General features: G+C 41.2%; 1 protein-coding gene across 2 annotated transcripts in view; it reads left to right on the forward strand.

Annotated features, from left to right (window-relative positions):
- Positions 1 to 8,560: 8,560 nt before the first annotated feature.
- The window catches only part of PRKCZ (protein kinase C zeta), a 68,414-nt gene continuing 64,428 nt past the window's right edge, over positions 8,561 to 12,546 (forward strand). For both annotated transcript variants that reach the window (XM_075721505.1, XM_075721506.1), the window contains exon 1: positions 8,561 to 8,631. In XM_075721505.1, the coding sequence (XP_075577620.1) occupies positions 8,561 to 8,631 (71 nt within the window). The remainder of the gene's footprint in view (positions 8,632 to 12,546) is intronic.

Genomic DNA, 12,546 nt, shown 5'->3' on the forward strand with positions numbered 1-12,546 from the left:
TAGGATATATGCTTTACTCCAGTTTATGTTCAAATATTATTAATGCTTTGCCTTACAATTTGGATCCAAACTTAGTGGCATTTGGCCCAAATTCATTCCCACTGGATTCAATGATTTCACTGCCAATGATTTCAGTAGAAACAATAGTTTGTCTCTTGCTTGGCAAAAAAAAAAGAGTAAGTAGGCTGAAGAGCAGCCTGCATGTCTGTACATTTTGCTGGTTTGATCTGCTAAAGAAGACATTCTATGGGGATGCATTTTCATTCTAGGGCAACACAGAACTGGTTGCTCACATTTCACATGTATTTGAAGATAGTAGCCATCTCTCTCCATTTATCTGCTGTTTATTCCATAGTCTCAAATCATCACTCTAATCCCTTCTAAATCTTTAAAACCTTGAAAAGTTGACAGCTCCTAATATAGCTGAAGATCTCAAGTCACTAATTCAGGTAATAACAGGATACCTGTCTTCTCCTTCTACTGAGGTAAAACTAGTACTGATTGCTCTTTTTTTTCAACAATTGTCTTTAAGAACTAGTTGTCATAATGATGTCTTAATTGAAGCAGTTAGGAGGGAGAAAAGGAGAAGGAGGTTTTTTTTGGTCAACCTTGTCAGAAATATACAAGTACTTTGTGGATAGAGCAGTTAAAAAAATAAAAAGTAATTTCAGCAAAGAAAAGGTAGAAAAATCTGCAAGTCCTGCCACACAGTCATCAGGTTTAAAAACTTACAACTCTATCTCTTTCTGTCTAAAGTCGTAAGAATAACTTTGTACATAATCTGTTCTGTGAGGAGTATGTATAGTGCAATGATGCTTCAACAACCTTCAGTAGTAGGAACATTCCCAATAGTTTTAGTCACTTAAGCAACGAAGGTCCTAGCTGAGCCACTTGCTAATTAATTACACAACTTTATGTGTTCATTGAACTATCAAAATTAAAACAGAGAGCTTTTCCTCCCTGTTACACCAGTGGAAAGAAAGGGGAGATCTAAACATCAATATAGCAGCAATAGTTCCCAAACTACAAGGACAGAGTCCTCATGTCTGCTGAATTCCTCACCTGTGAAATAAAATGAACCGTAACAAATATGTATTCTTTGATCTTTGTTTCTAAAGAGATCTATTTCTTTCAAAGGAAAGCCTTTTATAAGCCAGAGAGAGTGCTCTGGAGATGAGACCGATCAACTGGCAGTGACAGTGAGCTAAGAGCATCCTAGCTACAATTGATAATTCAAGTTATGCTTTCAGTCCAATAGTACCTTTGCCTCCCACTCGCATCTTAACCAGCAGACCTGGCGTGTTTCTCTCAGTAATCTGCGATTCTCCTACTCCTGGAATGAGCGCTAAGCAATAGCACCTTAAACATTAAACTCAGTAGCCCTCACTGAGTTAAAGGGCAGAGCTTTTTCCCTTTAGGATCTGGGATACATGATGATAACGGTTGTCAGACAGACTTTCTAACCTAATGTATAATTCTTAAAGGTGAAGACAAAGCACTTCAACATGAAAACCTCAAAACAATGAGCAATCTATGAGCATGCCTGTTTTAGTCAAACAGTGATAATCTGATGGTACGTTGGCAAAACTAACTTTGAACTAACTTGAGACATTCTAGCAGATTTTTACGTGTATCAATAAGTTTCCTTGAAAAACTCTCTCTTATTGCCGTAACAGTTCTTCAGTGAGTGTGAGTATCCCTTTTGGTAAAGATCCTTTAGTTCCTCAAACCTTGGGATTCAAGAGTATCAGTCAAAACCAATTTTGTGATCTGAGCTACAGAAAAAATAAACCTTGCTAGTCAATAAATCTTCTTTTCTGTGATGATTCTCAATTATTTTTTATGTAATATCTCGTTTCAGACCATTCTTCATCTGATTTTATAATGCTTTCTCCAATAAGTGAACATTTTAATATGGTAAATATCCCGATGCCGATGTTGCATAAGTGTTTCATAAATTTTTAAAGAGTTGCCCCACTTGTGACTTAACTTGTTTTAACCAAAAGTACTGCTCACAAGAATAAGCCGCCATATTGGTTTACTAACCCGACTGCATGGACTTCATATGCTGAAATACAAAACATGGCTTACTGCATTCTACTAAGCAAAACCATTCTTTTTAATGGCTATAAATTGGCTAAGCTGTCTTTTATGCAACCAAAACACCCAGCACCATCTTTAAATCTCTCTCCCATTGTTTGTAGCCTGGATTCACAGACTCACTTTTTTTGGATCTGTACTTCTCTTTACAATACCAACTTGTACAAGTGGAAGCGCGTAGTATGAATGGGTAAGCGTTAGGATAATCCTTTTTTTCTTTCTTTCTGCAGCAGCTGTTGCTGGCAGAATAACAATAGGTTAATATAAAGCACAAGCACTCAAACAGATCTGTACATCAAAATGTGAAAAAAGAACGGCTGAGATTATTTGCAAAGGGAGGTTGGAGCTATCTGGAAAACTTAAAATGCTTTTCCATCAGACAAATGCATCTCTCAGTAGATCAGAAAGAGGCAATTGCACAGTGGAAACAATAGGCACAAGAGTTAAAATATAATAAAATTCAATACACACAATCAGTTTCAGATGCAGTAGGTACCTTCCAAAAACATGCATTACTTACAGATTTTAAGCAGGATGAGTAGAGACGACAAGGTAAAATTTGTTTCTGTCTCTTGGTTATGCTGAAGTCCAGCTTGAAGAGAAAATGGTTCCCTCTGACCTAAAAACAAACAGAAAAAAAATTGTACATTGTTAGTTTTTCCTCCTGGTTCTGTAGATATTTGTGCCAAAACACTAGTTACAAGTACTACACCTGTGATATCAAATTATTTTTACAGTATTCACCAAGCTAGATAACTTTTCAATCCAGAAATATTATCATTTCCTCCTGGCTGTAGTGTATAAAATTATATTTCACAATTACTTGTTTCTTTTGAGTGGTGCAAGTAGAGAAAATGCTCTGAGAGATTTTGGAATATTATTCCTTTCACTGAAAAGGTTAAAAGACACTACTTCCTTCATGTGAAGCCTGGAATAAATTATTCTGGTTTCATTCTGTGGATTCAGTGAGGTATTTAGGTGCTTCACTTTTTTAAGCATGCAGGACAAGTTATTCTCTGAATAATGGCCCAAGACAGTGAGGAATGTATATCCCTACCACACAGTTTTCCTATGCAACTACAGCCTGTTTCCTTCAAGACACCAACTAAAAAAAGATAAGGAAGCTTAATACATTCTTGTTAGAGGCACTAAAACCATTGCACTGTGTAGTCTAAGAGTTTCCAAACTCATTAAGTAGCAAATGTTTTTTAGAATTTTAAAAAGGAAAATACAGCTAGAAAAACCTTGCACTTGAGTGAGATTAATAGACATTAATACAAATATCTGACACCTGAAGCAGTACTTTACATTAACCCCAAATAATTTTTTCCCTTTAAACTAATTTGTAAAGAACAGTTCTCAACAGCCTGTAGCATTAAAACAAAGAACTAGCACTTACAAGCATTGTATATACAACTGTGTTTCCCAAGCAGCTGCCTAGGAATATCTTGCCATCTGCTGGAAATGTGCAGATATACATGCTTAAATAAATACAGGCTTCAAAGTTACTGTCAGAGACAATAGTACAATCAAATAACGAAGGAGACATTAAGGTCGGAAACCAATACTCTGGATGTTCATAACTTTTAGTCAAAAAGACCATTCAATAGTGAGGTAACATCAGACTACTGGGCTGCAGCAGTTGAAATACCAACATTAGATTTGTCAGCAAATCAGTGTTCTCCACTGCCACCCTAAATCTGTGGCACAAGTGGACGCTGAGGTTGAATGTGGTTGGTATTACATGTGTGAAGTCAGATGATCACCGTGGCCATATCTGTGCAAAACAGGAGTAGCTCCACTGTAGATGAGGTGACGGGATAATAACACAAGCTAACACAGAACCTGAGATCCTGAGACATTTCCCTAAGAACTCTGCAAATGAAGTGTGGCCTCCAGCAGCTCCTGGCTAGTACTGGCTGCTAGCGATACCGGTTGCTAATAAGCCACACTGACTTTTAAAAAAACAAACCAGAAAGGCAAATCCCCATGGCTATTTCCAGCAGGAGGGAACTCTTCCTTCTTTCTTACAGAACTTAATTACCAATACTGGTAAGGAAATCACTATTATCCCACCTCTTAAAAAATTCTTTTAGGCCATGTGACAGATATTTGTGATTTGCCAAAGCTCATCATATAAAGAAAGGAATGCAAGAATGGAAAACTCCCATTTTGTTGTGCTGGATATGATAGGACTTATTTTCAAAACAGAACTGAGATACTTGAAAAAAAACCTTTTTTTAAGCTTTCTCTTTCTGAAACAGACCAATGCCCTTCATAGTCTGCTCAACAGAGTAAAAGATCTGCTATCAAGTGATAATAATAATTAACAAGAGAACTAAAATTTTAGATGTAATAAATATTTAAACCTGCAATAAAATAAAATTAAATTACCCGTAGGAGCCTATCAGGTCTTCAAATCCAGGTGTAGTGGACAGCAATATTACAACTTTTTATTAAGCCGAGGATGGTTTAGTAGAAGATAAAAGTGCAATGCCCTGTCACCTGGGAAAAAAAAAAAAAAGAAAAAAAAGCTCAGGAATACACTCAGGATTTACAGCTCTAGGACAACAGAAGTCGATCGTGTTTCAAAAACAACGTGCCAGAACAATGATCATACAATACATTGCGTTTTCAAACCAGTTACAAACTTGCTAGCTAATGCACAGAGCAAAGCTGACATCCTCTCCAAAAAATGCCATCTGTCCAGGAGCGGAAAGCCTCTATTAAGAAATTCAAGTGTTTAAACAGTCTTGTAATATAAGAAAATACACACCAACTCAAAATAAGACTTCCAAAATAACAGCATTAGTACTAAGTGATCAAGTACAAAATATCTCTGCAAGATGTAAAAATATTATTGTTGAGATTTTCTTCAAGCACTGAAAATGCACCTAATCTTTTGTCCTCAGTAAGTTGTGCTAGGAAAAAATAACAACAATAAAGCACACAAAACCTCAAATCACAGTTCTGAAGAACTGCACTACCTTTTATCTCCCAATCCAACAACTCAAGGAGCTGAAGTCACCTAATGGATGTGACAGCGAGATCAAAGTCTAACTTGCCCTGAAAGAATTATGTTTGTAGACACATCTTACATAATGTTCTCCATTTTAAGCAGAGGAAATTCGGAACACATGAAGATTTAAGGGCCCGTTTTGAAACCATATTGGCAGTTCCCACTAAGATAAAATTAACAGTGGATACATGAATAATTCAGATTAAAGACTGATAAATGAAACCATTTGGTGCATTTTCTTGGTGTCAGAGAAAACATCTAGACTGATGGAAATAAGTTTTGCTGCTTTACTGCTACTTAAGGTAGTGTTAACTATTACTTGTTTGTATTTTGGTAGATTGCAGAAACACCAAAAGAAGGCTTAGGCCTACGCTGATGCAAACTCACCAACACATACACACCCCAAAACCCCCATAAACATATCGTGAAAGTGCTAAATGGTGTCTAAAAAGAACTTGATGTAGGTGTACACAAGGTAACAGCAGGAGACTAAGGATTGATCCCCCCCGCCCCCATTTTCAAAATATAGATTATGACTGCTCAACTCCAGGTAGTCAAAAAAAAAAAATGTAGTAGTTGTGGCACCTTCGTTTGGTTTATTTTTCAAATTTGGTGGGTTACTGTTGCCCAGTGGCAGGTATAAATAGGTCAACAGAAGCCCCACAGCAAACTTTTTGCTCGGATAGCTTATTTGCTTGGAAAATTCGTTTTAAGGTACACAAGGAAAATAGTTGTCCGGCCAGTCTGAGCAGCATTTCCACTAGGGGACTCTCCGAGTTAACTATCCCAGCCTTCATCTGAAGAGCAGGCAGAGTCCCATCTCCTTTACACAGGAGACGGCTTTGCTTCAATCACAGCTGATTCACAGTTTGAAAACAAAAGATCAAAGTATCATTAAAAAAGCAAACAAAAAACCCTTCATAAAGCTAAGGCCTTTAACCATTTCACAGGCTCGCTCTTATGAAACTGTGGTTAATTCAACACCACTAATACAACGCATTCCGTCATTTTTCTCCCTCCCCTCTGGCCACTCAGAAGCCTAATATTGTTTATCTTTATTATTTTATTTCCTCTTTATTATCTTGGCCGCGGTTTTCCTGCTTTAGCAGCTTTGCCTGAAGCCTCTGAAGCTCTATTTACGCTCACAGGACATCACGCTCCTGTGGAAGCGAGTTTTCCCAGGAAGCAATTCCGACAGCTTCGGGTGAGGCAGCCAGGCCTTCGGGTCGGGGCGCGGCAGGGCACTTGCTCTGGGGGGGTGGGCTTCTCTTTTCTTTGAGGGCGGCGGTTTTTGGAGAGCGAGCGGGCGAGAGCTGCGCCTGCGGACGACCGCGGGGAAGGGCCCCAGCCCCCCCCGGCCGCCCCGCGGGACTCCCCGGGCGGCAGCGGCCGCCGCCCCCCCCAGCACCGCCCCGGCCCGGCCCCGAGGCGGCCCCGCTGCCGCCCGGCGAGGAGCACGGCTCGCAGGGGGGCCCCGGGCGGCCCGCCGCTGCCTCTCGAGCTACCCCGCTCCTCCCGCCGAGGGCGAGCCCACATCGGGAAGCCGCGGGCCCGCGGCGGCCGGGACGACTCGCTACCTCTCCAGAGGGCTCCGAGGCGCAAGCTCGCTGCCCCCACAGCGCGGTAACGGTCGCGGCCGCCTCTCCCCTCAGGCCTGGGGTCTCCTTCCGCCACGGCGCTACCGCCTCTCGGAGCGCGGAGGCGCTGCACGGGCACGGCAAAGCACCGAAACTCTCCGGCGGGGCCGGGCGAACGGCGGCAGCCGCCCCGTGAGGGCAAGGAGGAGGCGGCGGGGGCGCGCCCGCCCCTGCCCTCCGCGCCCGCCCCTGCCCAGCGGCCCGCGGGAGCGGCGCGCTCGCGTCTCTGATTGGCTGCAGGTGTTCTCCTGCCGCTCCCTCGCTCGCTTTTGATCGCCTGCGACGCTCCTACTGCCCAGGTAACGGTTCCCGGCCTGTGATTGGCCGTGGGTGGGCGGGATCCTTTGGGGGATTGGCTCCAGGTGAGTCGGAGCTTGCTATTGGCTGGCAGGTAGTGGAAGAGGTGTTCTATTGGCTGTGGGCGCTAACCTTCTTAGTCCGCCATGTTCGGCACGGTGGCGCCGTTGCCACTAGAGCTGGCGGGAGCGGGGCGCTGAGGCGGGGCGGCGGCTGGGGGGGAGCCGCCTGAGGGGGAGCCGCGAGTTTCTCCCGCTCCGCGCTGCCGCCGTTCTTCTCCGGGGGCCGGCGGGGAGTCGAAGTCCGATCCTAGAGTTCCTCGCGGGACTTTGAGCAACTTCAGGCCGCGGAGGTGTAGCCGAGCACCGCTGGGACGCGGCCGGGGAGGCGGGCCTCTGGCAGAGCGCGTCCCCTGCTCTCAGCGCGCTCGCGGGGCAGGAGGGCAGCGGGACCCGTAGGGGCCCGGTCTCTGGGGCGGGACGTCCCTCGGTCGGAGCAGGTAGGAGGAAGGGGCAGTCCCGAAGGCGCTGGGTGGGGAGGCCGGGGAGAGCCCCCTCCGCCCGCCGTCCCGGCACGGAGCGCGGCAGCAGCCGGGAAGGTACGGGGCGAGCTCGTCCCGAGGGACGGCGTCGCCTCCCGGGCGGTCCCCACCCGCCTGGTGCGCGGCCCGTGTGCCCGGCGGGCCGCGGGCGCTGAGCGGGGTGCGGGGGTCGGGCGGGGGGGCTGCGTGCTCCTCCTGACCCCACGGGAGGGGAGGGGCCGGGAGCCCAGTTCTGCAGTCTCTCCCTGGTACCTGTGGCCCTGCTTCCCCGCACAGTGGGGTTAGGGAGCTCTCTGAATACGCGTATGCGTGTATGAGGGAAGGTGGTGGTAATTCTGAATAAATAGGGTGTTTGTCAGTCTCCGGTCGTAAAGGTAACTTAAATTGCCCCGTGGAGTTCCTCTTCCGCTTTTCTTGGGTAAATTTGTAACCAACATTAATTGATAGCAGTCTTCCATGTATATAGAAGCTATTTTGAATTAAAATACTCTACTCTTTGGAAGAGAACAGCCAGAAGCTGTTGAACAGATGACTAAGTAACAGATGAATAAGTAAAGATTTCTTTGGAGTATTTTTGGCCAAGAGGGAACTGTTGGCTGTTTTATCAAAAAACATCCTTAAATGTTTGGGATATTTCTGTAAAACTTAAATTGTACAGGGTATTTTTAACTGATCTCATTTAGTTTCTGTGCAGGTCAATGGTCTTGTATATTTTCCTTCTGACTTCTTGCTGTTTTCTGTAAAGCTATTTGTATTTATAAAATTTGACACAACTCATTTGCTTAGTAGAGTGTGTGTATATTCATCTGTATTCTGGTTTTCTTTCTATGCAGCTGGATTGAAAATCATCTGGAGGAGAAATGTGTATTTCACATGTGAAGCTGTTCAGAATTAAATGAGTTGTCTGTCTTGAATGAACTTACTTCTGTATATTTGTAATTTCATTTAGACTGCTTAATACAGACCATGCCTAGCAGAATGGGCTCAAAAATTGATTTGAACAAAAACTTCATCAGAGTAAAAACACACTATAGTGGGTAAGTCGGCATGTCCTCTCCTCTGTGTTGTGTCCTGTCTAATTTTGAAGCATGTTGAGCAGGTGTTCGTAGTCTGACCTAGTGATAGAGTAACCAGGGCATTGGTGGATTTGTAATTAATGTCAGATCAGGTGGGTGAAAATACCATCCAGACTCCTGCAGCATGCTGATTGTGGGAAAGAGTTGATAGTTTATTCTTCTCTCGAAAGGGCGGAAAATGTGCCACACCGGCATACAGTTATTCTGGGTTGATGGGTTATTGATTTCTGTTTTGTTACAGGTGTTCATGGTCACAGACAGGTATAGATCCATCTCTTGCATGCAAATGCAGTTATCGCATTTTACTGTATCTACTTTATAATAAAGATATGATAAAACTTACATAATGAACTCTACAAGTGAGTGCTGAAATTAGCAGGAGGCTGTTAAGTACCGGTTTCCACTTACAGATGCCAGTTTGTGACTGTGTGCTCCTTGGGAGGAAACATGTAATGTTCAATACGAACCCTTTTTTAGCGGGGATTTTCAGATAGTATTTTAACTTACAGCACTTTCTGTCTTGGAAAATTAGAGGAGGTGTTTCTTTGTGGATATGTAAGTCTTGAAATAATAAGTGGTGCCATTGGTTTTGTACTTTTTTGTTTGTCTTACAGAAATCTTAGAACAAATTATTATTTCTAGCTGTGCTACTGACTTTACTTCTTTCCTTTATGCCTAGGTATTTGATTTTTATGTCTTCATTTTTGCCACTTGTAAATCGAAAGTGCAGTAGAATCTGTTAATTTACAGTTCTTTTATCTACAGCTTAATTTTTCATATGAAAAATTGCTTAGTAAAAACATAGATAAGCTTTTAGTGGTGAGAATTCACATCAAAACTTATGTCTTAACAAAATATAGACATTTGCTACTTTACTTGAAGTAAAATTTACTTTACAAGAAATCCATGTGTCAAAGTAAATGTGACTGCATGCTGTGGTTCATTGTCAGTGCTGCTCAGTAATTTCTGAAATGTGTTCATAATAGTTAATGCAGATCAGTTGGGTTTTGTTATCATTAATCTGCACCATGGTTTTGTTTTGGCTATTTAATACCTGCATGTAAACTGCTTTATGAACTCTGGGTGAAAGATTTGTACCGTATATTTGCCATTACTAATAATTATTTTCTGCTCCAGAGTCTTATCCTACACCTCTGAATCGTGTCATACATAGGCTTAAGTTGAAAAGAACATCTGAACTTCAGATACTTGTGTGATACACTTCTGAGATGCATGCTTCTCTGAAACAGCAATGGGAGAGCTGTCTTCCCTCTGTAAGGGAAGGCACTATAAACACAAATAGAACTTAGTGTAAACAATTTGGGATGGCTTGCTGGCAGACAGTGTTGATAGAAAGTGAAGGGAGTGTGTCTGTAGAACTTGTCTGTACAGAGATGGAGGAGGTGATAATATTTGTGTCACTATGAGAATTCATGTGTAATTATTTTGATATTTTACAATAAACTACTGCTGTAGTTTCTCATGCAACACTATATGCAGTAATTTCCATTAGCTGTGAAGTCTATAATATGTCAATTTACAAAACAAGAGTTCCAAACTCGATGAATTTTGGTTTTGTTCTACTGCTCAAATTCTGTGGGCAAGAGCTGACTATTTTTGGCATTATAGACTGTATAACTGACTATCTCCATTAAAATACCACACTCATCTTTTGAACAAATTTGACAAACTGCAGGAAATCATTGATGCTGGACAACTTCAGAATGAAGGACAAGCTCGTTCAGGTAGCTGCTAAAAAATTAAAATAATAGTACAGTATATAATTTTGAAATTCCAGTTAAAAATCTAAGCATGAGGAAGTTCTAAAACATGTGCATGTTGGGTCTGTCTCTCTGAAGTCCTAGTATGTTAGGTATTCGTGTTTCGGGGTGTGACAGTTCCTACCATAGCATAGTATAAATAACTGCCTAAGTAGATTGCAAAAGAAAGTAAACTTGTGTAATTCTCATTTCATTGTTTCAGTCACTTAGTTTATCTGGTTTATACCTCGTTACTTGAAATCACTTCATTTAAATGGAGCAGTGACACAGTATCATGTGCTGATACCTTGGTTCTAAATGGTGACACATTAAATCTATCCATGTGAATGATTCTCTTGCTATAACTACCCATACATAACTTACTGGTCGTTAATTCTCCATGTTACTTCGTAGTGTCCGGTTTCAGATACCTGACAAAAAAGTGTCCTGTGAGATTCTTTAGTGTTAAACAATGAATGATTTTCATTTATCTGTGCCCTGATTGCCTAGTGTGGCTATACAGACATTAAGGTTAAACACAGTAAGTCTCAAAGGAACATGGATGTTGCTGGGATGATAATAATTTGAATAAATATCTTCAATGTTTGCATCTGCAACAGGTGCTATTTAGTGTATTTCAGCTGTGTTTTGTCCAATGTGAATTTTATTAATTTACCTGTAGAATGGCAATGCCATCTGTTATAATAATTTTAACAATTTAAGGCTGATTAGCATTTGTCAGCTTTAGTTGGAATTCAGAGTGTGCATGGCAGAGTATTGTCTGACTGCATAGTTTCAGGTTTTTAATATTATTTAGATACTTCTGAAAGCGTGATTGTTACCACAGATCTATGACTACTTGATTTCATGAGTAGCTGGCGGTAGCAGTGCATGAAGTAATGAGCGGCATTTGTTGGTGACCTCGTCTTGGTGCAAGGCATTGCACCAGACCTCAAACACTACTTTGAGAACTGGTTTGGTCTTACTTTCATAAGTGCATAAAATAGGACTTTTTTGACAGATGCTCTTAAACTCAACCTCACCTGACAGCTCTCAGTATTGTACAATAATATGGATTTACAAGTTGGCAGTTAGCATGCACATTTTTTCCATTTTATTATGAAGAATTATTCAGTTGCTGTTCTTGGAGAGCTTTACAAATCGTAGATTAAAGGTACACTTGAAAAGGTAGCAGTGCTTTTAATCTGAATTTGAAACAGTATAGTTCTTGAAAATTATTGTCTTAAGAGCTTTGCTTACTGTGATTTTTCTCAGCAAAGGCAAAATGCAAAGTTGTTAGTGCATATCATTTAAAATGTAAGTTGTAGAATTTAAGGTTCTTAGTTCAGTGTAGTACCTTTCGGCTTCTGGTTGAAAGACATAAGTAGGCAAAATATGTGACGTAATATGTTTTCTAAAACGACTTATCACACAGTATGAAAATAGGACAGCTATCTCAGTCATGTTGGGAAACTCCTGATATATTTACTGTATTAAACTAGAAGGGGAAAGAATTACATATGCCAGTAGCCATTAACTACAAAACTGTTTCCTAATTATCCCCTAGAAGATTTTTGAAAGCAATGAGATGACTTAAGTACATCACCTCTTTCTTCCTGCACTTGTTTCATCAGTTGGTTTCCTTGAGTCTGTCGTTTGAAAAATACTTAGAAAACAGGAGAAACTGTAGTTTGTATCCTCAGATTTTGTTTTGCATAATCTTTTATCTCTTTTTTTTTTTTAATCTTTGTCCTGCTTTGACAGCACTGTGTGGGCTTTCATTATATCAAGAGTTATTCTGACAAATGCCTGAGGATACTGTATGGTTTACATTAGCAGAGGTCATTGTTGGGTTCGTGTTCTCAAAACACTGTGAAGGTAGAGCATAAGATGCAGAGTTTGAGTAAGATTTTTAACTGAATTTTCTTGTAATGATATCTTTTGAGAATTCACCTAATCAAAGCTTTCTCTCTAATAATGTAGTGGATGTAAGGAAAAACCTACATTTTAAAAAGGATTTTATGATAATTGAGATTTTACTTATCTCCTGATGGAAGAAGTACCTGGATAAAATTTAATTCTTACAAAATCTTATGGTTTTTTTACACCACTTCAA

Source organism: Pelecanus crispus, chromosome 15 (genome assembly GCF_030463565.1).
Source record: "Pelecanus crispus isolate bPelCri1 chromosome 15, bPelCri1.pri, whole genome shotgun sequence".
Classification (NCBI taxonomy): Eukaryota; Metazoa; Chordata; class Aves; order Pelecaniformes; family Pelecanidae; genus Pelecanus; species Pelecanus crispus.